This window comes from Danio rerio, chromosome 6 (assembly GCF_049306965.1).
Source record: "Danio rerio strain Tuebingen ecotype United States chromosome 6, GRCz12tu, whole genome shotgun sequence".
NCBI classification, from domain to species: domain Eukaryota; kingdom Metazoa; phylum Chordata; class Actinopteri; order Cypriniformes; family Danionidae; genus Danio; species Danio rerio.
Genome location: NC_133181.1, coordinates 55,990,001 through 56,017,646, shown reverse-complemented (window position 1 = coordinate 56,017,646; position 27,646 = coordinate 55,990,001). Strand labels below are relative to the sequence as shown.

General features: G+C 37.5%; 2 protein-coding genes across 12 annotated transcripts in view; both read left to right on the top strand.

Moving 5' to 3' along the window:
* Positions 1-1,392: 1,392 nt before the first annotated feature.
* On the top strand, positions 1,393-24,946 carry rbm5 (RNA binding motif protein 5). The gene is given in 25 exon segments (NM_001100138.3): positions 1,393-1,557; positions 2,458-2,495; positions 3,455-3,671; positions 3,988-4,143; positions 5,976-6,045; positions 6,613-6,686; positions 7,381-7,464; positions 9,028-9,088; positions 9,545-9,610; positions 9,996-10,156; positions 10,908-11,005; positions 11,106-11,193; positions 12,802-12,870; positions 12,951-13,020; positions 13,129-13,217; positions 15,836-15,947; positions 16,351-16,442; positions 16,524-16,691; positions 18,406-18,546; positions 18,668-18,736; positions 18,822-18,995; positions 21,728-21,802; positions 24,097-24,197; positions 24,293-24,422; positions 24,569-24,946. Coding segments are annotated over 24 exon segments (2,508 nt in total). The 5' UTR covers positions 1,393-1,557; positions 2,458-2,478; the 3' UTR covers positions 24,695-24,946.
* A 1,378-nt stretch (positions 24,947-26,324) lies between these two features.
* LOC103911277 (protein rolling stone) overlaps positions 26,325-27,646 on the top strand; it is a 19,845-nt gene continuing 18,523 nt past the window's right edge. For 10 of the 11 annotated variants that reach the window (XR_012408268.1, XR_012408265.1, XR_012408267.1 and 7 more), the window contains exon 1: positions 26,325-26,512. The gene's annotated coding sequence lies outside the window, so the exon portion shown is untranslated. The remainder of the gene's footprint in view (positions 26,513-27,646) is intronic. The other variant, XM_073954754.1, reaches the window with a different exon arrangement.

Here is a 27,646-nt window from a genome sequence, read left to right as displayed (position 1 = left end):
GTGGATGAGCAGCGGCTCTACTCTGAGCTCCTCCCAGGTATCAGAGCTCTCTTACCCTATGTATAAAGGTGCGCCCTGCCACCCTTTGAAGGAAACTCATTTTGACCGCTTGTATCCGAGATCTTGTCCTTTTGGTCATGTTGGCATTTCTGTGTGGAGTTTGCATGTTCTCACCTTGTTTTTGTGGGTTTCCTTCACAGTCCAAAGATGTGGTTCAGATGAACTGGGTAAGCTTAATTGTCAGTAGTGTATGTGTGTGAATGTAAGAGTATATGGGTGTTGGGTTGTGGATGAAAGGGCATTCGCTACGTAAAACATGCCGGATAAGTTGGCGGTTCGTTCCGCTATGGCAGGGGTGGCCAACCCTGGCTGCGTCCGAAACCGCCTACTACTCAGTAGGTACTGCATTTGAATTTAAACGAACTACTCGGCCGTTAGAAAAGTACGTTCTGTATAAACGTGAAAAGTATTAATGGAATTCGCATGTACTACATCCGCCATTTTGTCATGGTCACGTGACCTACCTGCGTCAATTGCGTCGCTTTACTCCCATTCATGAACTCGCTTGCGGGACATCATGGGATAGCACAGCATGCATGGAATGCGCACTCTAGAATCTCGCCGGAAGTAGTAAGTCATCCGGGTACTTCTCGCATACTGATTTTTGAATTCAATGAATTCGGACATACTACTCGGCTCGCATACTAACATATTTTAGCGTTTTATATAGTATGGAAGTATGCGGTTTCAGACGCAGCCCCTGTTTCTGGAGAGCCACATTCCTGCAGATTTCAGTTGCAACCTATATTAAACACACCTGTCTGTAATTATCACGTGGTGTTCAGGTCCTACTTAATTGGTTCAGGTGTGTTTGATATGGGTAGCAACTGAAATCTGCAGAAAAGTGGCTCTCCAGAAACAGGGTTGGCCACCCCTGCGCTATGGTGACCCCAGATTAATAAAGAGACTAGTCCGAAAAGAAAATGAATGAATATTGTTTTTGAACATAGGCCTACAGTAATATTTTTTCGTTATTTCAAATGCAAAAATTTATTCAGACATTTTCTATATTTAAGAATAAAATAATAAACGATTGGATTAAAATAAATGAATAAATGCATTAAAAAATAAACAAACCTGTTAATAATCAATCCAGATTCAAATAATTAAAGCATGATGACTATGAAATGAATACCTTTTTTCAGAATAATAAGCAAGATTTAGAGAAACAAAAGAATTTTGAAATGTATTAAAATAATTTAATTAATGTTAGTGTAAAATAATGAGTCCAACATGTAACTTACGTAACATAAATCAGTCGTTTAGACAGGAACTGTTGCAGTAAACTGCATTTCCCATCGTGCAACAGTAACAACACGCCATCGCGTTTCAGTGGATTCTGGGAAGGAGAAGCTTGTAGACCATTTTAGCCGCAGATGACATCGAATGACCTGACGAAGAGTGTGATCTTTCGGCGAGAAGGGATCCTTTGGCTGTCTTTACGTTTCTCAGTAGTTGAGAAACATTTATTTTCAACGTTGCGTTGAAATATATCTGGTAAGTTTTCGTTGTGTTGCTGCGTGTTTTGCGCCTTTTTAAACTGCAAACCGACGACGCGGTCTCCATTTTGATGCCTTCCTGTAGCTTAGTGAACTTCTAAATGGAGACCACACGAAATAAAGTACAATTGCGCTATTGTGCTGTGTTATTAAACGTGTTCATTGAACATTACGTGTGTCCAGAACAGTAATTTATGTAACATTAACACTATACTATATCGATCTCTATCTTGGTAAAGTACGTTTACTTAACACCTTGTAAAATGCATTCCAGTACTAGGTTGTTTTAAAAGTAATTTAGTGTATTTTAATATGCCAAAACGAATATGTCTATAAAACAGGGTGTCAACAGTAAATGTTCCTAAATGTATTGTATCATAAATAAATGAGCAACGTTACATTTTGTTACAACGTTACACGTTAAAAATTTCTTAGAAAAACATTAATCTTTTACAGTAATAGTTCGTATGATAAGCAGTTTAAAGAGATGTTTGTGTAAATCTGGTTTGTTTGTGTTACATAATGTTATACAGTGCCGAATAGGAAAATTGGCTGAGCATTCTAACAAGCTAATGTAAGATAGTCCTGCTAAAAGGATTCCAAACCAATGTAATGTTAAATTTGGAAATAACTAGAAAAAAATCAAGAAGTGTATAAAATGTAAGGGTATATGGAATGTAAAATGTGCATTCTAATACATATTCAGTTTTCTAATATTACTGAGATCTCACCAGATGTTTATACTATTTTAGGTCACAAACAATTCTATTATTTGTGAGTGTATGTGAAAATAATTACTATAAAAGGTGCAATTGTAAATCTAATTTGCCCAAGACAGTTATTTCATATAACCGTTGTGATATGTGCAACAGACTAATGTTCTATATTATTTCAACAGGCCTTGCATTGGGAAATAAATATGGGTGCAGATAAACGGTAAGTGATTTATGATTGATTGAGTTTTTAGGGCTTATATTTATATCATGATTTTGTACCTTTTATGTTGTTTCAATCAGTGTTATTTTATATATTTAATTAATATATTTAACACATGTGTAAAAAATGTTGTTAAATAAAATGTAAAAATTAAATGTTTTCACAGTGTTATTCATGTTTCTTTGTCCCTGTATTGTTGTGTAAAAGTGCATGCATACAAATGATTAAATAAGTATTAAACAACATAAATGATTGAGCAAATAAAAAAAAGATAGGCTTCTTTATTTTCTATACGATTTATATCATCATATTGCACAGCCTTAAGCCTGCTTTATACTTCTGCTTCAAGTGACCGGCGTAACCCACGGCGCATGCAACGCGTGTAGCCGTGCATTTATACTTCTGCCGCTGTCTCTGTTGGTCTCCATTAACACTTCCGAAACTCTAGTTGGCAGTGAGGTGTTAATGTTCCTCTGTGTCGAGTTTCTTTGCTGGTATTTTGTTTTATCTGAACGCTTCCTGTTGTACATGTACAAGTGGCTCAAACTCATTCATTTTGAGGCAGGAACCCGCGGACGTGCAACAACTTTAACCATGAGGTAAACACAAAACATAACTTTCCATCCGGAGCTCCTTCACGGGTCTCCACACTTGTAAACAATCGCTCCATCAGGCTTGCGTGGCTCTCGGTGCCGCCCAGACTCGTCAGCGGTACCAAGCAGACCAATCACAGAGCTTGCGCCACGCGTCGGAGCGACATGTAGTTACATTTTTAAAGGTGCGCGTCAGCGAAGCCGACGGCCACGGCGTAGGGCTATGCGTCAACGCGTCGGCTGCGCTTTAGCATTCGTGTGCGCTTGACGCAGAAGTATAAATCAGCCTTTAGAGGTTAATATACTTACTAATTTGAATAATATACTTTGGCTAATTTGATTATCACATAACATTGTCATGACTAGGGTTAGCCGTACAGAGCGCAGCGGCAGGTATGGCTCTGAACAGTCTCGCGATGATGACCGAAGGGATCGGCGAGATCGAGATGATCGCGGATATGACTCTCATCGCTGGAGTGATGACCGCCGCAGTGACCGTTATGATGGTGATAGAGGTGATCGAGGCGACCGAGGTGATCGAGGCGACAGAGGTGATCGATACTGGAGCAGAGACAGTCCTGAGGTGAGAATACCTGGTTGTGTTCATAGACCCTTTTCACTAGGCTGTTATGATGCATCAGCATCTAAAATCCTTGAACGTTTTTAATATTTAGTTTTTTTTTTTTTTCAAGTTTGAACATTTATTTGTATTTATGCATGTATTATATCGTCTTTGCATTAAATTTAAAAAACAAATTGCTGCTTGTGCGAGGCGTTTGTAATACATCATCTATGGGCAAGACTTGATTTTGTTCTTCTGGCTGCCGTTATCAGTCTCACACAACAGACTTTGACAGAATGGTATAAAAAAAAAGAATAATTCTGACCTTATGTAACAGCGAGGGAGGAAGCGGCGCAACAGTGATGGATCAGAGGACGGACATCATTCAGATGGTGATTACTCTGAGCACGATTACAGAGGAGATCCAGCCGATGAAAAGGAGAGCAAGACCATCATGCTCCGGGGTCTGCCCATGAACACGTCAGAGGCGGATGTAAGATGTCTTTTTTACGTTCAAATACAGTGTTTACATTGTCACATTATTGGCAAACCTTAATATTAGGATATGTTTTTTTCACTGGATGGAAATATTTTTAAAATGATGTGACTTCTAATAGAATTATCTGTAGTTAATTAATTTTATACCTTTACTAGGCAGGAATTAATAAAAATATTCTAATGGAAATATCTCCAGTTAATATAAATAATAATAGTTGTTATAATAACAATAAAAAATGATTATTGTTTAATTTTGTACCCTGAATCAATTAAATATTGTCAATTTCTAAATTTGATCATTTTCTGCTGTGAGTTTAACAATAACAATATTTACTTTTTGAATCAATATTTCAAGACTGGATTTAAAAGCACCTATAGTATAAATTTTGCAGTGAGTACAATAGTAATATTAATTATTAATAGTATTATTGATGAATAATAGTTATATTATTAGTCAAATATAATAGTTTTTTTTTCACACATGTGTATAATAGTCAGTGTAATTAGCAGTTATTGTTTTATAAATAACATTCCTGACTCATAATCAGGGTTCCCGCGCTTTTTGAAAGTGCTTGATTTTTAGACATGAATTTAAGGCCTGGAAAGTACTTGCAAACAAACTTAGAAATTAAACAGAAGCTCTCGTGCTAGATGTGGCAAAAAGTTACCTGAAAAGTCCATCCCACAGACTTTTCATAGCGGACTTGAGACAACGGAAGTCTTCTATCCACTCTTGGAAAAGTGTAGATGGTGGATTAACATTCCGCACATGATCACTACTAAGATGTGTCATTATTTATAACTTTAGATGCCATGGTTTCTAAAACAAAATCTGTCAGTGTTATTTTCATTCTCATTTTCAGCGCTTTACATTTTTGCAGTAGTAGCTCTCTCTGTCATCCCAATCCAGATGGAGGCATTGACTTAGTGATTGTGATTGACAGCTGATATTAAACAATCCATTCGCGTTCAGTTCTAGAGCAGTGGGCCAATAAGAAGAGCGCGAAGGCGGAAAAAGCATTACGAACTTGGCTTTTAGTTGACATGACAACTGTTTTAAACCATTCCCAAGCACTGCGTTTCACGTTTCAACTTCAAAGATGCATTCTGCATGAATTTCTCCCGAATCCGCGCATATGGTGAACATTTTGCAGCATAAACAAATGCTCCCAAATATATTTTGAGATTGCATAGATAAAATTTGGGGCACATATGCGACCAACATGGTCGCAATTTTGAGCCCTGTGGTGTTATTTCAACAATTGTACAGTGGTACTTTAAAACAAAAAAAAAACTAAGAAATTCTTAATTTAAAAATCTTCAATTTCAATCTTATACCTGAACTATGACAAATGATGCATTTGATTAATAATTCAGAAACCCTAATATTGCCAGGATTGAAATCAACTTATTGTATTGAAGTTCTTTGAACATGACTTTTAAAATAGTTGTTTAAATAGGTCAACCTTTTTTAAAAAATGACATTCAAAACATAATTTTTGACATATATATATATATATATACAGGAAGGACTTTCGTGGTATTTATGCTGGGGGTGTAAATTACAATAGTCGATTTAAAATATTAGTGATTAAGTGACTGCATAGTAAAAATGCAATAACTATATTTAATAATATAATTAAGTATGTTAAATTAAAGTATATTTTGAATGCACCCACAAATATTGCATTTTAACTTCATAAAAATGTCAGGGTCGAGAAAATTGCTAAAGTGGTGTTGATAGTCAATAGCTATGAATAGTTAGTAACTTCATATTTTATCCTGAACTTTATCCTAACAAATCTGACTTTCCATTATGATTCACAGATTCGAGCAGCCATTGACTTGCTGGAAGGACCCAAGCCAATGGACGTGAGGCTGATGAAAAAGAGAACAGGTGAGATTGATGTACCGCGAATCCTTTCGCTTGCAAGCAAACAAACCTGTGTCCACTGGGCCAACCTGCTTCCCCTCAAATGCCTTTTGCCATAGCAACATGTTATCTGACTAGCTTCACCCTTTCAGACTATTGAGTTAGGACATTTGTTTCACTTTAGGTACAAACTTGGAGGTAAGTTTCTGTTGAGGTTTTGAGTGTCTCAAAATTGGCACAGCTTTATTCATGCCAATTGAAGTTACATGCAGTTATGTAGCTTCTATATCTTCCGTACAAACTTGTTAAATATCATTCAAGCCAGTTATATTTCTCAAAGGTTATCCACTTGTTTATGACTGTCTGCTTTTGATTATTGTTTCAACCTGCTTCAGCACAGTAAGATCGATTAGCTAGATTATGCAAAGGTGCTGTTGCTATGGTAAAAAGTTTCCAGGCAACCCCCTACATCTCTTTGGCCTCTCTGGGTCAAGGAGGTCACGAAGCAGTTTGTGACAGAGTTTGAATGTTGTACAACTGAACCATTTAAACTAACACGCCTCCCGTCTGTATATCTGAATGCCTCTCTAGGTATAAGCCGAGGTTTCGCCTTCGTGGAGTTTTATCACTTGCAAGCTGCTACCCGATGGATGGAGACCAATCAGGTTGCTTCCTAATCACCAAGTCTAGCTTTTGCCCTGGGGGATAATGCAATTTCAGTAGAAAAGGAAAAAAAAATGCAAAAGTTGCTGCCCCAGCACATTATATGGACTGAAATGGACCAGATCCTCTGTCTTTGAAGGCAAGGTGTTGTGACCAAAACTTAGAAGAGCCATTTGATGGACACTCTGGCTTCATGTTATTAACTGTTTGTTAGCCCAGATGATTTAATCTTTTTAAAGAGGGGAAATAAGTAATACACCTCTAATGGTGTGATTTAATTAATTCAAATGGGTTTTAAGCCACAAACTGTAAATGCAATTTTATGAAAATGTGTGTTTTCTTTTAAGTGATGTTAGTTTGTTCAGGTAGTCGTGAAGTGTGGTGCTATATATAACATCCCAGTTAATGGACCTCAGCATTAGGTTTTTTCATTATAGTAGCAAAATGTTTTGTGCCGAGAAAGTAAATGCTTCCGTCTCAAGTCCCCCCATCCCATTTAAGAAAGGAGTGCCTTTTTTTTTTACACTCTGTTCCGGCCCCATCCGGACACTCGGGTCCCAAACACACACCATCTTACACGTTAAACCCTCCCGGGCGATCCTCACCCTAAACCCTCGTGGCTAATGTGGTTGTTCTTGGGCTAAGATAAGAACGTCACAAGAGGGGAAATAACCAAATATTTTCTTCCTTTTCCAGAAACTGCTGTGCGTTCAAGGCAAGCCTGTTGTCGTGCACTACAGCAACAACCGTCACAAGTTTGAGGATTGGCTCTGCAACTCAGTAAGTTACATGGGATTCCCTGGCTCTTTATTAATTTCATGGTCAATGATTTTGTTTAGAAATAAAAAATAAATATTTATTATCAGAAATTTTATAAAAATAATTTTTGATCTCAAAGTTTGTAAAATTAAAAGAATCCTGAAGTTAACATGATTTGCACACAAATATTACGTTTTCAACTAATATGTTTATATTTCATTATTACTGTTTTACTATATCTTTATTAATTGAAATGTAGCTTTGGTGGTCAACAAGAGAAACTTCAAACATTTTATTTCAAATTATAACCATTGTTTATGTATATAGGATATGTTTATTTGTGTAGAAAGTTTAACACTTTCTGTGAACATAGTAAATAATGCTGATAATGCATTTTAAATATGGTTAATGTAGAACCGGGGTGGCCAATTCTATTCTTGGAGATCTTCCTTCCTGCAGAGTTCACAGGGTGTCTGCTGGGTCTTAAAGTCATAAATTATCTTAAATTTAATTCAGGGGGAAAAAAACGATTAAACGATTCCTCATGATAATACCAGGCCGTTTGAAAAAAATCCTTAGCATTTAACCCTGTATAAGTCTAAAATTTTGTTCTTAATGGTCTTTGAAGGGTCTTAAAGTCTTATGTTTGACTACTTGAAACCAGCAGAAACCCTGGTCCAGCTCCAACCTTGATCAAAAACAACTAAACCAACTAAGACCCTGTCCACACGAATATTTTCAAAACCGCAATTTTTTTTTCTACGTGGTTTCACCGTTTGTCTCCATGAAAACGAAGTGTCAGCTAACTGAAAATGAAACTTTCTAAAAACTCCAGCCAGGGTGAAGATTTTCCAAAACTCTGGGCACAGTGTAGTCGTATGGACACTTTAGCCTCATGACATCAGCAAAAGTGCTATTTCCTCCTTTCTGATTGGCCAACATGTCTGGGTTCAATGAAATGCGGCAGAATTTCACACGTTCGCGGCAAACGCATTCCATATTTTGTCATTCCAGCCGTAGGATGGTAATTCGCCTCTATTCTATGTTTGCATTGATTTGTATGCAATTTACTTAATTCCCCACTTATGAACCCAGCCTAAGTGTCATTATCGCCCCCTGTTGGTTTGGCATGTCCTTAACGTGCATTGCAATTCGTTTTTGCGTTTTCATGAGGATGGAGATTTAACGGAAAAAAATTAAAGCATGTTTTTAAAAATACCCTTGTACATATGGACATGGCTAAAGTAGGATCAGAAGGAGCACTTAGTGATTAAAGCCATGTGCATTTGATCAAGGTTGGAGCTGAACTCAGCAGTAAGGTAGATCTCCAGGAACAGGATTGGGCACCCCTGATCTAGAGGATTATTTCCAGAAACTTGTACATTTTTAAAAGTCTGCTCAGAAACATCCCTTGCCAATTTTGTTTGGAAAAAAAGTTAGTTATGCTTGTAGTGTAATTGTGGCATCTCAGTTTTTCATATGGTCCACTCATCACGGTAAGTGTTCAAGCCACTGTAGTGTGCTTGTAACCTGGTGCCCCAAAGCTGAAGTGTCAATTAAAACACTATGACCGGTTGCTTGCAGTGTGGCCTGTACAATTTCCGGAGGAGGCTGAAGTGCTTCAGGTGTGGCGCAGCTAAAGCGGGTAAGTAGCTCCTGAGCAGGAAACCGCTGTCTGCACCCATCCGGATGATCCAGTCAAACACACTCATGGCCATGGAGCATTTTTTAACTAATAAGATGTGGAGATGTTATCATCTACCCTGTTTTGTTTACAAATATATGATAGTGAAGGATTGTTTTTATTGCTCATAATCGCTAATATATACATATATTGTATAATATACTGGTAAATTAAGTTATGGCTACATTTAGTAGTAGGTAAACAACCACAGAAGTAGTTATCCAGGTAGTATTAGATAAGGCATCCAATATAATGAACACTGTACTCCATATATTAGTGTTTTATGATATCCAATCAATGGTGAAAATGTTCTGATTGTAGGAATTTTAATATGGGGCGCTTTTAGTAATACAGTTTGTAACTGGCTTCAGTGTTTAAAGAAGCTCAATGCACTTTTGTTCTTGTGTTTATTTTTAGATTCTGAATCCAGCAGCACCACAGGAACCACAGAAACCCAGCCAAGTGGAGATTACTATGGCGATAGTAAGAGTTTTTCCACAAAACATCGCCACCAAATTGGGTTGCATTAATAAATTACAAGGATGCACAAATGAATATCATCTCTAATGTTAGCTGTCCAAAAGTGTTTTTTAGACTGATAAAGATCATGATCATATTAGGTTAAATTTCCTACACATAATCCTGTTCGTACAATGTTTCCAATGCAGATGAAAAACAATTATTAAAGAAATAAAATGATGCGGGTAAAATGTAGGGCCTTTATGTTATGCTCATTCACATTTTATGTATATTCAAATTTGAAAACCCTAGTTAAGTGTTTGCTAAAGTAATGAAGCATAGAGGGTTAAAGTAACAGTTTGTCAATTGTGGAGAAGTGAGGATAACACTGTTTCCATTTTTTTGCCAGCCATCATCTTGAGGAACATCGCTCCTCTCTCTACTGTTGAAGCCATTCTGGGGGCTCTTGCTCCTTTTGCAAACCTCTTGCCTGGCAACATCCGCCTCATCAAAGACAAACAGACAGGCCAAAACAGAGGATTTGCCTTTGTCCAACTCGCTTCTCCTCTGGTACCCATTTGTTCTTGTTTCTAAGTGAAGTTTATTTATAAACTAATTTCGAGAAGATCACATGCTTATGATTGCTTGCAGCTGGTTCCGCATTATTTAATTTATGATTCACCAATCATACGATTTCTAAGCCGCTACAAATACCCTAAGTTCCATATCACAGCCATCTTCGTTTTGAAGAATCCTCCTTTTCTAGATGGGTGGCACGGTGGCCCAGTGGTTAGCACTGTTGACTCACAGTAAGAACGTCACTGGTTCTAGTTCTTACCAAGCCAGCTAAAGTTTCTGTTTTTGTGCAGAGTTTACATGTTCTCCCTGTGCTTATGTGGGTTTTCCCTGGGTTCCCCAGGTTTCCTCCCACCGTCCAAAAACATGCAACTTAAATTAGTTGACTAATTCAAATCAGCACCATAGACATGCTCCTAGTAAGTAGTTATCTCTTAAGAGCAATCGCTATCTGTTCATTAGCTACTACAGCAGGGGAGTTCTTGAGATCAAGTTAAGATCGAGTTAGAGTTTAAACTCTCCTCTTACCTCGCAAATGGGAGGGAGCCCCGGGCACGAGGGTCTTAAGAGCTCAGGGCTCTCCTGGGACAGAATTCCAAACAAGCTTTATAATCAATCATCAGCTAAGTGTAATCTCTTGAAATGTATTTTATATCAAAGCTGATCTTGAACAAGTGCAAAATCACTAACGTTAAACCTGCAGACTTTTTAATCACCTTCTGCTGATGTTGTTTGTGTTTTGCAGGAAGCGTCACAGCTGCTAACTATCCTCCAGGGCCTACAGCCGCCACTTAAACTGGATGGCAAGACTATTGGTGTCGACTATGCCAAAAGTGCTCGAAAGTACGCATCTGTCATTCATATCCTCATGCTGTGGTCTAGTTTTCCATGGCATTTTTCCAGCTTGATTAATAATTCACCCTAATTTTTTTTCTTTCCTCAGGGATCTGTTATTGCCAGATGGGAACCGTGTTAGCGCCTTTTCAGTTGCCAGCACAGCCATTGCAGCTGCTCAGTGGTCCTCTAGTCAGGTATGAACATCTTAACCATGCCTCACTGTAAAAGGTCCTGTGAAGTGCTTTGAAATGGAAATTTCTTTTTTTATTTTTTATGTTTGACATACTCTGAAACTGGAACATGAGGTGTTAGATTTTGCAGTATTTGGCTTAACCGTTCTTTGGTGACTCGCCAATGTATTAGACGACTCTCTAAGGCCCCGTTTACACTAGTGCGTTTTAGTTTTAAAACGGCGTTTTAGATCAAAAAGAGCTGCGTCCACACTAGTGTTTCACCTAGCGTCTTTGAACATATTTCCGTCCACACTACGCCACCAAAAACGTATATCACGTGACCATTCGCGCACTCTGGGCATGCGCGTTCTAGTATAAACAGAAAGCATGTGTCTCGCTCAGCATTTGGTTATTGTTAGTCAACAAACGCCGGTTGAACAATGAACGCAATGGCGAAGAAAGCAAGAGAGGTATTTTTGCAGACAGACGACGAGGTCGAGTTGTTACTAAACGTAACAAATGAATAAATGCACAATGGCGCCTAAAACAAACAATAGTGCAAACAACGCTCCCATTTCTGTGCCCATGTTGTTGTTTGTAGTACTGTCTTCTGGTAGCGTTAAAGCCATGTGTTATAGTCATGTGATAGGGGCTTGACGAATAAGGAAAGGATACGCAATGACACAAAAGCCCCAATCAGGTAGCGAATCTCAGCAGTCCCGCCTCCGTTTTCAGATGTCTCCGTTTTTCCTCATCCATACTGAGACAGAGCAGCAGCGTTTCAGAATGAAAATGGCCTCTCCAGCGTTTCCAAAACGCTCCGTTTTCGGCGCTCAAACTTCGGCGTAGTGTGGACAGATGGCGTAACCGTAGCAAAACTTATGCGTTTTAAAACGAAAACGCGTTAGTGTAAACGGGGCCTAATACATTAAGTAAGTAACCAAAGTTCTTACGAGGAGAAGACTCTATTGCAGACAATGAATAGTGCAGTTCCTCAGCATCTGTTAACCTGTCATCCTCAAGTAACTAAGCCCAAAGTACTGTCTGTGAGACACTTTATAGCAAAGGATATGACCCCCAGGAGATCACCCAAGTGGTTTGGTTGGGTCACAACTCTTGAGTTCCCGTTGGCCAATTTACACCTTTTCAGATGCAGAAATTTTTTTGCATATGAAACAAGCCATGCAATCTATCACATGGTGCGACATATGGTTCCTCCTCCTTTAAAAAAAAAAAAAACAGCCAATAGCATTTAGTTGACTGCAGCTCTGCCAGTGACAGTGGTTGATCTTCAGTGCATCAGATTGAAAGCATATAAGAAATGTTTTGAAGGGGGCAGGGCCAGATTCTTGAGACCATTTGATTGGTCTTAAGATTTGATGAGGTGATGTCAAATGAATGATCCATTTAGGTGGAAGGGACAATATAGCATTCAATCTTTGTATCTTCTAAATGCCAAATTGTCAGTGTTTTGGAGCACACTGGCTTATAAATATCCTTAAGACTAACAGACTCATGATAATAACTATAATAGTAATTTCAAAACAACCTTATTTTAATTTCTTGCGACATAGTAAAGCAGAATTAGGCATTCAAGATTGATTGATTTGATGACTTTTCATTCACCAGCCTCAGCAGATTGTGGAGCCGACATCAGAGTACAGTTATCTACAGGAGGGATATGTGCCTTGTTCACAGGTCAGTTGACGGCATCCACAAACATGTGCAGTATGGTGTTTATTTGTTTGAGCCAAGTAAAGATTGTTTGTTGTTTTTAGGAGTATCAGGCGTACTACCAGCAGCAGGCTGGAGCTGTAGACCCATCCCTGGCTAATGGCATACTTGGAGGTAACATTAGCATAGTGTGATGTTTATTAGATTGCAATGGGACGTTTTAAATGTTATGCATTTTTTTTTAGCATATTGAAAGTGAAAATCTGATTGTTTGATTGACAGCAGCTCCAGGGGTGAAAGTAGTTCCTGCTGCTACAGGAGTGGTGATCTCTCAAAGTGCACAAGTCTATCAGTCGCCACAAGCTGCTCAGGTGATTTTGCTGTATTATAATTTATTTAATTATTTAATAATAAAAAATGGTTCTCAATCTGTTTTTAAAGGCCTTAGTGAGAGTACTGAAATGTTTTTACTTTTACTTTAAGTTTTTCATTAATGTCAACTATTAAAAAATGCTTTTATATTAAAACATATACTTTCCTAAACCAGTCTGGTTGAATGACATCTAGGTGAACAAAAAACATCTTTCATTATTAAAGGTGCAGTAGGTGATCTTCCACAATGCTAACTGCTTAGCATAAATCTCTGAATCACAGTCCCTCCCATATTGTCTAGAGCCGCGCCTCCTTAAACACAAGCACAGCAAAAGAACCCTCTCTCATGTGTTGTAAGAGACTAGTGCTTGTCCAAGCCAAACTGACATGCTATTTCAGGGTGCTTTCACACCTGTGAATCGATTCAGTTGTTCCGAAACAGAGATTACAATTGTTAAATTGTTGCTCTTTGCTCTTGGAGCGGTTCGCTTTCACACTGCAAAGTTTCTAATCGGACCAAAAGAGCTAAAACAAGTCACATGCGAGTAAACTCTTCTCACATTGGTCAGAGTGTCAGGGTTTATTTTGCAGCGTCCCGCTAAGCTGTCAGGAGAAGTGGTGGTTTGGTGGTGATTGACAGGGTGCGCGCACGCGATGTGTCTGAGGAGAGATGCGGAGGGGAGGGGTGAGAAGGGTGCGCGACGATGCATATTTGAGGACCTGTAGGGAGACGCGAGATTACCGGGAGATCATCACTCGTTTGCGGGCATCCGGAGACTCGCGAAACTTCCCACCCCAATCATAATTCTCTCTTCATATAGCCGTATATGCCTATTACATATCCATAAAACACAGTGATACAACCGCGCTCGGATCGGATCGCTTTCTCACTACAATCGAACCGCTCCAGGGTTCGTTTCAATCGAGCCGAGACCACCTCATTCAAGCGATCTCGGAGCGATTACTTTGGCGCGGAACAGAGCGCGATTGCCCTGTTCACATATGCCAATCGAACCGCGCTAACTGGGCAAACGAGATACGTTCCGAAACAAAAGTGTAGGTGTGAAAGCACCCTCAGAGCAAATATTTAGAGTTGCATGGTAAACACTATAGGGAAAGACTAGGCGGAATAGCGGTATTTACTTGTGTTTTGTTGTTAAACTATTTAAAATCTACATTATTGATGGTGTAAAAGGTCCCTTATGAAACTGAAAATAGTCTTATCAATCTTTCATCTGAAGATTTTAGTGGCTAAACAACACTTTTGTGCAGATATGACCCATTTGTAACAACAACATCTAACGTTACATCAGCTTTGCGTGAAGCTAAAACAGTTTTAAAACAACATTACCTGTCTAAGAGAAATCCTTCAGACATTGTGTCATCCTTTCTCCAGCGTGCAAAGGTAACTCCAATATTGATTCAGGTTTTAAAAAGTTTTGATTCAGCAGGTTTTTACCGATCACCGTCGGTGAAGCTGCGTACAAAAGGCTGCGCAGTTGTTCAAATCTGCATTTGCTGACAGACAGATTGGGCTACTTATCAGAATTATGAGAGATGTCGGCCCGACTCTATTTAATTGGATGAACATATTTTTGTTTTATGCCTTACCCAAAATACAAAAATACATATAAACACATTCAGATCATTTGCTTTAATCATTACTATTAGACTGTGAAGAGACTTTCAACCAGCACAACAAAAAATGCTTCTGAAGACAATCACCGACTGCACCTTTAACCCCTTTCATGACCCCACATTGCTAGTAACTCAAAAATGCAGAGAAGCAATAAAATGAAAGCAGCATAATTCTGCAGTGTGAACTGCTCTCATATCTCAAATATTCTCATGTAGATACTTTCTAAAAAATAAGCATAGCTGTTTCAGAATCAAGTTTGCAAGCTCGGTGTGTCATTTTAAAAGCATCGCTAGCTTATTTACCACAGTCCTTGTTTTTATTTTCATAAATGCAAAAATTTGTTTCTAAAAAAACCTATAGGAAAATGTCTGAGGAATTAGTGGATAATGTTTTGATGTCACGTTTTCAGCGCTCTGTTGTTTCTCCTATTTTCTTAACATGGTGTCCGCTCTGTTTGTTTAAAACAGAATTTTAGGCCTTAAAGTCTTAAATTCATTGATTGATTGATCTTAATTTTTTTCTCAGTACAACTAAAGCTACTTAATTGGGTTCAAATCATCCAATGATCAACAATACACCTCAATAAAACCTTATTTTATATGTTTAAGTGTTTTATTGCAGAGATACAATTCATAACAGCTGTTAGATGTTTTTACAGCAAATTTCTCATTAAATCCTTTAGGAATTCAGAGAAAGAATACTAAAAATAATTAAACGATACTTTACGATAATACCTGGACATTAGAAATAACTATTAGTGTTTAACCCTGTAAAAGTCTACAATTTCATTCTTAATAATCCTAAAAAATCTTAAATTTGACTCGAAACCTTCAGAAACCCTGTGTATGTCAGAAGTAGGTGAAATATCATTACACGTTGTATTTGACAATAGTGGCCGTGAGAATCCAAAAGATTGAAAACCACTGTTCGATTCTGACATCACCATAATAATCTTTTTTTTTTTTTTTTTTGGCAAAGATTGAAGGCAAAGCCCAGTCCATTACAGCCACTGCCACCATTTCTGCCCCAGCAACCTCTGCAGTCTCTGCTACAGCCACAGCAATATCTACCTCTCAGGAAAATCAAGCCAGTAAGATTACTTTGTCTTATTTTGTGTGTTTGTGTGTGTGTGTTATATATATATATATATATACATACATATATATACATATATATATATATATATATATATATATATATATATATATATATATATATATATATATATATATATATATATATTTATGTGTGTGTATATATATATATATATATGTGTGTGTGTGTGTGTGTTTGTGTGTGTGTATATATATATATATATGTATATATATGTATTTATTATTGATGTTTAGAGCTTTAGGTTTAAGCAAAACGCATTACAAATTACATGCCTTATTATTCTTTATTATACCACTATTAAATACACACATACTTATCAGAAAAACTAATACTACAGGCCATTATCTGATTCTTTTGCCATTTTCCTGTTTCTTCAGATGTCCCAGACACTTCCTCCTATCAGTACGATGAGTCTTCTGGGTATTATTACGACCCCATCACTGGCCTCTACTATGACCCAAACACACAAGTAGGAGTACTTTTTTATACAACAATTGTGCTATTCAATTGCACGTACAACGTACTAAGCTTTGTTATTTCTATCTTTTAGTACTACTACAACTCTCAGACTCAGCAGTATCTGTACTGGGATGGAGAGAAGCAGGCGTATTTACCCGCTGTGGACAGTAACGCTCAAAATGCCATGGCCTCCACTTCCACTCCTCAGAAAGAGGGCAAAGAGAAGAAAGAGAAACCTAAGAGCAAAACTGCTCAGCAGGTAATAAAAGCTCATTATGCTGGTCAATCAAATTGCAAAGGCTGTATGTAATTTAATTATGCAGATTTGCACTTTTTTATTTTATTAAAATTTTTTTATTCTGGTTTCACTGGAGTGAATGTTTGTTTACATGCATGCTATTCGTATGCTGTATTTGCCTCTAAAAGCTACTTCATTCATGTTCTGTGAATTGTGATACTCTACAACAGTGGTTCTCAAAGTGGGGGTGGGGACCCCCCGAGGGGTCGTGGGACAATCAAGAGGGGTCGCCTGGTGATTTAAAAAAATCTATATTTTTTTTTAAACCATAAGAATTACCATAGGTTATCCATAACCTACTGAAGAGAAAAAAAATTGTTGTCTATAGATACTATATGCTTTACAGTTACTATATAGTTACTATAGTAGCTTATAGTTACTAGTTCTATTGGAAAGTGACCCCTGGGGTAATTACATTATATTAAAGACACAGCAATAGCGTCAGAAGCAGCAGATTGATTTTATAACACCAGGTTAAACTTTCTGGCCCATTTACAGCACTGATATACATTGAAAAAATTAAAACAAGAATAGACTTGTGTCTATTAGTGTGTGTGTGTGTGCCATTGCATTGATAACCACTGTATATATAACAACCTGAGAGGAAATTGGGGGTCGCGAGTCACTGGCATTGTCATTTTGGGGGTCGCTGGCTGAAAAGTTTGGGAACCCCTGCTCTACAACACCATATCACATGTGTAAATAAATGGTAAACTTCTCACATTTGCTATTTAGTTATTGAATTTCAATCTAAAATCTTTTGATGGTTTTATGTTTGAACGAATTTAATGAGGATATTAGTAAACTGGGAACAAATAAGATGTTGCACAAAAATACAGTTGTACCGTTTTGTTAGAATTTTGTATTTTCTTTTCAATGAAAAGGCTTAGAATGTGACATGTACAAAGATTTCTCACCCTGTATTTCAGCTCTAAAAGTAGTTTGAACTTGACTCTTTTTCTGTTTACCTATATACTCTTATATATATATACTCTTTTTCGTATATTTATATTTGTATATTTAATAGTAAATATTTGTATATTTACTTGTATTTTTATACACTCCCAACAATGCTAGCCCTTGACAAAATGTAAAAAAAAGAAACAAATGTAAAAAATAATAATAATAATAGAATAATAAAATAAGTGTAAGCATGTTCTTAATCTGAATGACAGTATTGCATATTCACAGCATGTCATTTATGCCCTTAGCCATGCAATGCAATGAAATGTAAACGGGCAGAAGTAAATGAATTAGTGCAGTAAGTTACTCTATTAAAAATATTGATTTTGATTAATTATCTGTACAGACTTGTAATAAGCAAAGTAAACAACCAATGAGCTTCTTAAAAATGTAGCAACACATTATAACCGGCTCTCCGTAGCATTCATTTACAGCACATGTGTCAGACTCTGCACGATTTAATTCCAACACTAATTAAACACACCTGATCAAACTCATTGAGTCTTCAGGCTCGTTTGAAACCTGCAGGTAAGTGTGTTGGAGTTGAGTTTGAACTAAACTGTGCAGGGCTGCGGCCCTCCAGGAACTGAGTTTGACATCCCTGATTTACAGCATCTTGGCGATTATACTAACAAGCTGTCTATGTGGATGCTCGGAAAATACAAAAACTCAATCAATGAAAATTAAAAATGTCTACCTCTTTGTGCATCAGATTGCAAAGGACATGGAGCGCTGGGCCAAGAGTCTAAACAAACAGAAAGAAAACTTCAAGAGCAGCTTCCAGCCCATCAGTCAGGAGGAGAGGAGAGAGGCAGCGGCGGCAGATGCAGGATTCACGCTGTTTGAGAAGAAGGTACGGCTTACATCGCATTGTCTTATGGTGATGATGATGATTGTCAATGAATAATAATTGATTGTCAATACATAAGATTAATTCGTTAGTAACATTAAGATTAATAATGTTTTCATTTCAGCCTGGAGCATTGGAGAGGCTTGTAACAGAAGCATCCAAAATGGCAGAAGAAGAGAGTTGTTCATCAAAGGTCTCGCGCACACTGTGTCTCTTTTCTAAATAAATGAACTTCTCATGGCATGTTGGCTAATCTCTGAACTCTGTGTTTTCTGCAGGTGGGACTGGTGGCTGCGTACAGTGGCGACAGTGAACCAGAGGAGCTTATAGATGGAGACGACAGAGAGGACAAGCTGACAGACTGGAAAAAGCTCGCTTGTCTGTTGTGCCGGAGGCAGTTTCCCAGTAAAGAAGCTCTGATTCGCCATCAGCAGCTCTCAGACCTACACAGGGTAATTACAGTTGGATTGTAATCGATGTTATTGAACCCTCGTCATGTCAATATTGCAACAAATACCAAATTGTTAAACATACTTGTGCAATGCCCTATTTTTAAAGATATCAGATGATTTTTAGCTGGAGAGACTTTAAATGAAATATTTTACAATGTGAATCCTTCCAGAATTGGGCAATTGTTATCAAAAGTAATAATATACAAAATAATAATCTAAAAACAGTTGAAGGATTACTTTTAAGGATCGAAATCGATCAAAATTCATGCTGTATTTCGATTATCGAATCAAAAAATGGAATCGTCGATGCTGCCCCGCCCCCATGTCATGTGAAAAAAAACAGGCTTGTTGCAGAGCTTGTTGAACTGCAGACGCAGGAGACCCGTCAACAGAACTTAAACCCTTTCCTCTTTCAATGAAGTCGCTTGTGTGAAAGTATTGTGGATTTCCAGTGAGTTATGTTGACAACGTTTGCGTTATCGGAAAAAAAAAAAAAAAAAAACAGTTTGCAAGCTCTGCTATGTATTAGGGTCGGGCCGATAGACAACACCGGCATGGCGATCCTCCGCCCCGCCTCCGTTGCAAATCTGCTCGCGAAAAATACACACTCAGGCCCTGTTTACATTAATAGGTCTTAGTTTTTAAATGGCATTTTATAACGACAACGATCCACATCCACAATGGCGTTTTGCATTTCTGAGCAGCCCTCCTTCCTCACTACCACTGAAAATGCACATCACGTGACCACACACACACACACACACAGGCAGGCACACAGAGACGCGCACACATTGTCGTGCGCTCGAGACAGCGGGTCCAGGCAGTCAGCGGGTCAGTAGACTGCTTCAGTCTTTCACTTTCACACTTGTACTTGGTAATTTTAGCGAAAACCTCAGATACTGTTGGCTGGTTTCTGTTGGTTGTGCACCTTTTTTTTTTACCGACGCCATTATAAGGACACAGATCACTGCCTATTCACGAGTCCCACGGAAAAAGGGATTGACAGGTGGCAATTATGTGTGTAATTTATCTTTATTCATTTCCTGTATGATTTGTTTATGATTTTGTTGAATTTTTCTTTTTTAAATCGAAAATCGAATTGAACCGTAACTTTAGAATTGAAATTGTAATCGAATCGAAGATTTGGAGGATCGTGACACCCTGAATTATTATCATTATTTATGTCTTTAATCATATGCATTTATTGACGTTGATTACATTTTATTGGTAAAGTATTTTTATATTTATAGAAAAGTAAAAATTTTGAAAATGTTAAACTTGAGAAGCTATGGCAATAAACTTAAAAATCATCAACATTAATCATTGTTATTAAACTATAATTAAACTTTTAAACTAACCTTATTTAACTGCTGACACATTGGAGCCTGCTGCATTTTCTTGTTTAGGTATATATGATAAGAGCAATTGGGGCTGCACAATATTGGAAAAATCGAACATTTCCCATAATTTATTTATTTTTTCTGAGATGATTATTGTGTTATAAACACAACTTCACAAGATTGCTTAAAGTCTTTGGAAAGAGTTTATCATTTTACATTGATTGGGATTTTTCTGTAGGGCAGTGAAATTTGTTGGCATCTGCATGAAATATAACAAACAATCCACAAGCAGTGTCTCCCAACCCTGTTCCTGTACATGTTATGAATGTCTCCATTATATGACCCGTTCGGTTCAAGTTTTTTCTAATGTTCTGATGAGTTGATTCAGGTGTGTTTAATTAGGAAGAGGTTGAAATGGTGTGCCTTCAGAAAAAGCGTTGGGAAACACTGGTATAAACAATTCAATAAACTTGATAAAGATTCATTTTAAGGTTACAAACAGTACAATTTATTGTGCCTAAATGCTTTTAAAATCCTCATACTTTGACATTCTTCAGAAAAGACTTTATAAATGATAAATTATAATCCAGAATCAGCATGTGATGTGACTATTGCAGAAGATCACATTGCTATGTTGATGCTGAAATGATATATTGTCCTAATAGCAATTGTGTTCACACCAAAACAATAGTGTTTGTGAGGCTCTGAATGAGGTGCTCTTGGTCTGATTGATTGAAAATATACTTTGACCAACAAACAAAGCAGTATTTTAATTTATTGTGGTACATATTTTACATCAAAGCAGTCGTGATGTGTTAGTGTCTTTCTCTGTGCAGTGCGAGCTGTATTAATCATGGTATATACAATTTCATGTTTTTTTTTTCTTTTTCCAAAATATATTTATTTGCATTTGTTTTAAACACATAATACATTTAAATAAAAGAGAGAAAAAAACACACATAAGAGGTCCTTGCAGAACTTTATGGGGGTATAAGATATAAATAATAATAACAATAAATAAATACAAAAAAGGCAAATACAAAAAAAAAAAAAAACACCTTACAATTTCATGTTTAGTTAATAATGAGTCATCAGAAAAAGTGGGAATGACTGTTACATATCTGTGCCGTGACAGCTGCAGATAAAGCCATAATAAGGCCATAGAGAACTTGTCAATCCAGCCTCATGGTTGACGCAGGGTGTAAATATAGGTGCACTTTAAAATGTTGCCTTGTGAAAGGAAACCAAACCATTTGTACAAATTAAGTTCCTGTTTGTGTACAAAGCAGAGAATGTACAAGTCTTTAAATGCCCTGAAAGCTTTTATTTGTTGGCATGCTTCAATAATTACACAATTGTGTTGTTGTTGTTTGTTTGTTTGTTTGTTTTTAGCAAAACTTGGAGGTTATGAGGAGATCCAAACTGAGTGAAGCAGAACTGGAGGAGCTGGAAAGAAAAGAGACAGAGGTGTGAAAATCTTCAGCCACTCTTTGTTTTATTCTATTCATTTTAGTCTTATGATGCTCAGGTGTTTTTCTTTTTTTGCATTAGGCAAAATACATTGTATGGGTCAAAATGATTGATTTTAATTATATAGATATGCATTCGTTGTTGTTTTCACTCTACACTAGAGGTGTGAACCTATACTGGTCTCACGGTTCGGTTATGATTATCATGCCATTGATTTGGTTCAATTCGATATCTCGGTGCATCACGGTGCATTGACAATGCTTTCCATACACAGTGTTATATTTTGGGGGGAGGCTATAACAAGCTGTCTGTATAAACACACAGACACACAGCACCACACTGTCTCTCATTCACTAACATACAACAAAAATAGATAGCACCACACACGCACACACTCAATGTGCGTTTAGCCGGGAGAGCTCGCACTGAGCGGAGCAAAAAAAAAAACAACGAAAAAAAGAAGCACTTTTCCAGCGGTCCCTTACTTAGAGCTCCGCAAACTCTCCTGGCTAAACGCATATTGCGAGGGCTTAAGGGAGCAGTGGTCGTAATATTGACAGAAAAAAAAAACAGTGTGAAACATAACAAGCTTTGTCTTTGTGTAGGAAACACACTTTAGATCTTTTTAGGGTAACCGCGCTAATTTCTGGCGCCCCCCTGGATGTACTTAGCATTTGCCTATACTGCCTATGCCACGCGCTGGCCCTGAGTTGGCTCCTGAGTGTTGTAAATACTGCCGCTCACCTCCCTCGCGACAGAGCGCATAGGAGATAAATGACGTCAGTACATAACAACCGGTTATGATTATTACTGAACCGATACCGAATTGTCCTCGTCTGCATCACGGTGCACCGAAAAAACAATTTATTTTGACACCACTACTCTGCACTAGTGTTTGTTTAAATGCATTCTAGTCATGACATGGTGTTTCAGCTTCTAAAAGCAACTTCATGCATTTACTGTAAATTGAGATCTCCCTGCAACACCATATCTTGAGCTACACGTGTGTAAATGAATAGTAAAATTCTTAACCCTGAAACTGGCAGTACAACATGTTGATGGTTTTATGCTTAAACAAATAAAATAATGATATTAATAAATTCAGAACAAATAAGATGTTCATAATAACACTACACTTTTAGTAAATGCTCTACTGTAAATATTCAAAAACCTAATTTTCGATCAGTGATTTTTCTTGGTAAAAACTTTATTTGGACATCTTTAATGGTCATTGTCTCAGTATTTAGATTTATTTGAACCCTCGGATTTCAGATGTGTACCATAGTTGCATCTCAACCAAATACTGTAAGCGCTGTTGAGCACGTTCTTACAGCGCTGGTTTGCTATTGTGTTCACATGCTCAACAGAAATGACTGTGATTGGCCGTGAAGATCATCAATTCACCGAACACACTCACTGCTTAATCTTTAAGCTACTTGGAAACCTAGATCTATTTGACAATTTTTCTACTTTAAGCTACTTAAATATTGAACTACTTAAAACTATTTTAAAAATTTAAGCTATATAAAACTTAGAACTTAGAAATTTTCAGTAGTATAAAGTTTAAAACAACTTTTTTTTTTTTTTTTTTTTTTTTACAAATTAAGCTACTTAGAACTTCTTAAACCTCGAAAATATTTATAAACTTTAAGCTACTTAATTGCTTAACTATTTTTGAACTTCAGGCTACCTGTAACAGAACTACATAAAACTAATTTGAAACTTTAAGCTACTTAGAACTACTTTAAACCTTAACTATTTTTAAAGTTTAAGCTATATAGTTTTAAAGCTGTGATTCATCGATGAATCGATCGTATGTTTGCTTATAGACAAACCAGCTGATTTCCGTGGCTGGTTACACTAGTAAATGGAGGTGAGTTCGGTAAACTGATGACCTTTACGGCCAATCACAGTCATTTCTGTTGAGCACGTGAACAGCAGGGTTTAAGAACGTGCTCAACAGAAACGTTTGCAGGAAATGGACGTTTTTAACATTTCAGTATCCATTTGTACCAAATTCCAATATCATGACAACACTACTTCAGACTAAGCATGAATCTTAATTTCAGAAAATTGACCCAAAGAATGATCTTTGAAGTTTTTTTTTTTTTTTTTTTTTTAACGTGTTTTTTTTATGTTGGAAAAAAATTGCATGTATAGAACTAGGGCATGCTTGTTTTGACATTATTTAAAATAGATAGCTTAGAAATAATACATTTGAATTGAACTATTAAAAATCCTTAACGTTTAGCCCTTACTGATGTGTTTGTTCCCTTTACATCACTGAACAGATGAAGTACAGGGACAGGGCTGCTGAAAGAAGAGAGAAATACGGCATCCCTGAACCACCCGTGCCTAAGAAAAGGAAATACACCGCACCAACACCTGTAGTGTAAGTTTGAAGTGTTTGCCTTTTCAAGTTCTGCTTCAGTCAGCTGTGTGTTTACGATTGCTGTGTCAATATAACAGTGCTATTCAATTCTTCAGAAATTACGAGCAGCCCACGAAGGACGGCCTGAACAGTGATAATATCGGCAATAAGATGCTGCAAGCTATGGGGTGGAAGGAAGGCAAAGGTCTGGGTAGAAACCAGCAGGGCATCACAACACCTATTGAGGTATTAAAATAAATACAATTGATTTACAAAACTGATATTAAAATCTTATGACCAGACTAATAACAGCTAGTTTATGCAACCAGCTCTCAGCTCAGCAGAGGGCTGATAATCAAGCGGCTATTAACAGGAATGTTTGTCATCTGCAGGCTCAGTTGAGAGCGAAGGGAGCCGGTTTGGGAACTAAAGGAAGCAGCTACAATCTCACGGCTTCTGACACATACAAGGATGCCGTCCGGAAAGCCATGTTTGCCCGCTTTACAGAAATCGAGTAAATGAGTAAGATGTCATGCGAGCGGTGATTGTCGTCCTCTGCACTGCGCAGTGTTTGTATTTATTTTGACATCAGAAACTGTTGATGAGCAGGAGATGTGTGTGTGTATGTGTACATATGTACAGAGTCCTCCAGAAATGTGAAATTTGCCTTTTTTGATTTTGATTGTTTGCTTTTCCAAAATAGATCTCAAACTGTAAAGTTTATATATGATCTCAGTTTTGTACATAAGAAAATAAATGAGATGACCTGAGCTTGAGACGACGCTGCTTTTTTCAGACAATGAACTTCCTTTCATTAAACTTTTGGAAGTTAATTCAAAGCATTTTGGGTATGGGTGTGTGTATGTGTGGGTATAAACTGTTTTAAAAACATTACCGTTTAATAATCTGAAAACGTAGCTCAGTCTTTCACAAAATATTTCATGAATGAGATTCGATGAGTTGTTTGTCACAATACTTTCTAGTTGTTTTGTTGGAAACGCCAAATATTTACAAGTCTGGGATTCCTGATAGGTGATGAGCTGAAAGCAAGAAAGTAGTTCTTTGGAAAAGACCAACCAGTTTCTCTTTACCGCAACGCCTTTCACTTCTGGAAATACCAGGTTGGCTGAACAGAGGAAGAACATCTTATTCTCGTATCTTTTTTTTTTTTTGGTCTGTCAAAGTTGTGGCTGCTCATAAAACTTGTGCGTGTTTGCACATGACCACGGTTGTTAAACAGGTTTTGTTGACTTGCTGCCTGTGGCATGAATTTTCCTGCATGTATCGCAAGAACAACACAGTGTTCAAGAGAATTTTTTATTTTTATTTCAACAATACACTTCTCTGTGATGTGTCTGTTGATAGATTGGGTGGAGTTGTCGTCATGTCAATGCAAACACCAAATCAACCAATGCAAACAAGATTAAGAGAGAGTTTTTTTTTTGTTTTTTTTTGCACTTGAGTAATATATTGTATAAATGTTATTTAACCGGTGTCAGTTTTGACTTGTCATTATTAGTTTGCAGAACAACAATGGAGTATAGGAACAGCTATATTCTGTAAATCCAATTCAATCAGAATAACAAATAAGATGCCATTTCTTTCAGGTCTGGTAAAACCACACAGTTAATCATTGATGGAATAACCTTGATTTTATATGTAAAAATAGTATGAAAATTTTGTAACGGCGATGATAAATTCGGTTTTATCAACGCGTAGTTTGACAGAGCAGTACATAACGGGGAAAGTGTTAACTCATCTGTGTTGCCAGATGTTAACGTAAAAACAAAATAACACTTCCAATATAAGTCTAGTCAGTTCAAACTATTTCATATAAGAAACAATACCATAACGTTGCCATTCGTAAGTGATCACAAATGAAATTTAACTAACAAACAACCTGATATTTGAGGCAAGCCCAAGTAAGAAATTACAGACTTGAAAACAGCGAACATGGCAACATGCGTGTTCAAACCACAACGCATCTTTTTGTCCGCTTTGTTGTTGTATTAAGGGTCAAAATAAGCGAATATCTTCTCTTAACTAATTACCACGGCGCAATCTATCCGATTTCTGCTGCAAAAAGCAGATGTAATTGCTGACATATATAGATGTAGCACGATTTAAATAATTGTTTTTGTTGACGTCACATGACAAGATGAAGCCTTTGAGAGCGCAAGTCTGCAGCCAAACTCTTCAGTCGATGAATTTTTACGTTTAACCCGTTAGATATTGACAACAATTTATGTAATAAAACTATTCCATATGTTAGATTTTCTCAGGTTTCTACCTGACCCAGCAGTTCCCTCAGTTTTACAGGAAAACCACTAATAACAGTAAGTATTTGCAATGGAAACGTGGAATTCTGATTTATTTCACTGCAAAACTTTCCACTTTATGATGAAATTACTGTAAACAGTTTGATATCAATGATAACTTGACACGATATGCTAGCAACATGCTAATTCATGCTAACTACTTAAAAAAATACTAGCCGTGTGTTAATTCATGCTAGAAACATGTTTGGTGACACTGAAAACGTCAAAATACACTCACCGGCCACTTTATTAGGTACACCTGTCCAACTGCTTGTAAACGCGAATTTCTAATCAGCCAATCACATGGCAGCAACTCAATGCATTTAGACACGTAGACATGGTCAGGACGATCTGCTGCAGTTCAAACCAAGCTATCAGAATGGGGAAGAAAGGTTATTTAAATGACTGAACGTGGCATAGTTGTTGGTGCCAAACGGGCTGGTCTGAGTTTTTCAGAAACTGCTGATCTACTGGCATTTTCACATACAACCATCTCTTGGGTTTACAGAGTGGTCCGAAAAAGAGAAAATATCCATCGAGCGTCAGTTCTATGGCCACAAATGCCTTGTTGATGCCAGAGGTCAGAGGAGAATGGCCAGACTGGTTCAAGCTGATAGAAAAGAAACAGTAACTCAAATAATCACTCATTACAACCGAGGTCTGCTGAAGAGCATCTCTAAACACACAAACACATCCAACCTTGAGGCAGATGGGCTACAGCAGCAGAAGACCACACTGGGTGCCACTCCTGTCAGCTAAGAACAGGAAACTGAGGCTACAATCGCACAGGCTCACCAAAACTGGACAATAGAAAATTGGACAAAAACATTGCCTGGTCTGATGAGTCTCAATTTCTGTTGCAACATTTGGATGGTAGGGTCAGAATTTGGCATCAACACCATGAAAGCATGGATCCATCCTGCTTAGTATAAACAGTTCAGGCTGGTGGTGGTGGTGTAATGGTGAGGGGGATATTTTCTTGGCACACTTTGGGCCCATTAACACCAGTTGAGCATTGTGTCAACATCACAGCCTACCTGAGTATTGCTGCTGACCATGTCCATCCCTTTATGACCACAGTGTACTCATCTTCTGATGGCTACTTCCAGCAGGATAACGCACCATGTCATAAAGCACAAATCATCTCAGACT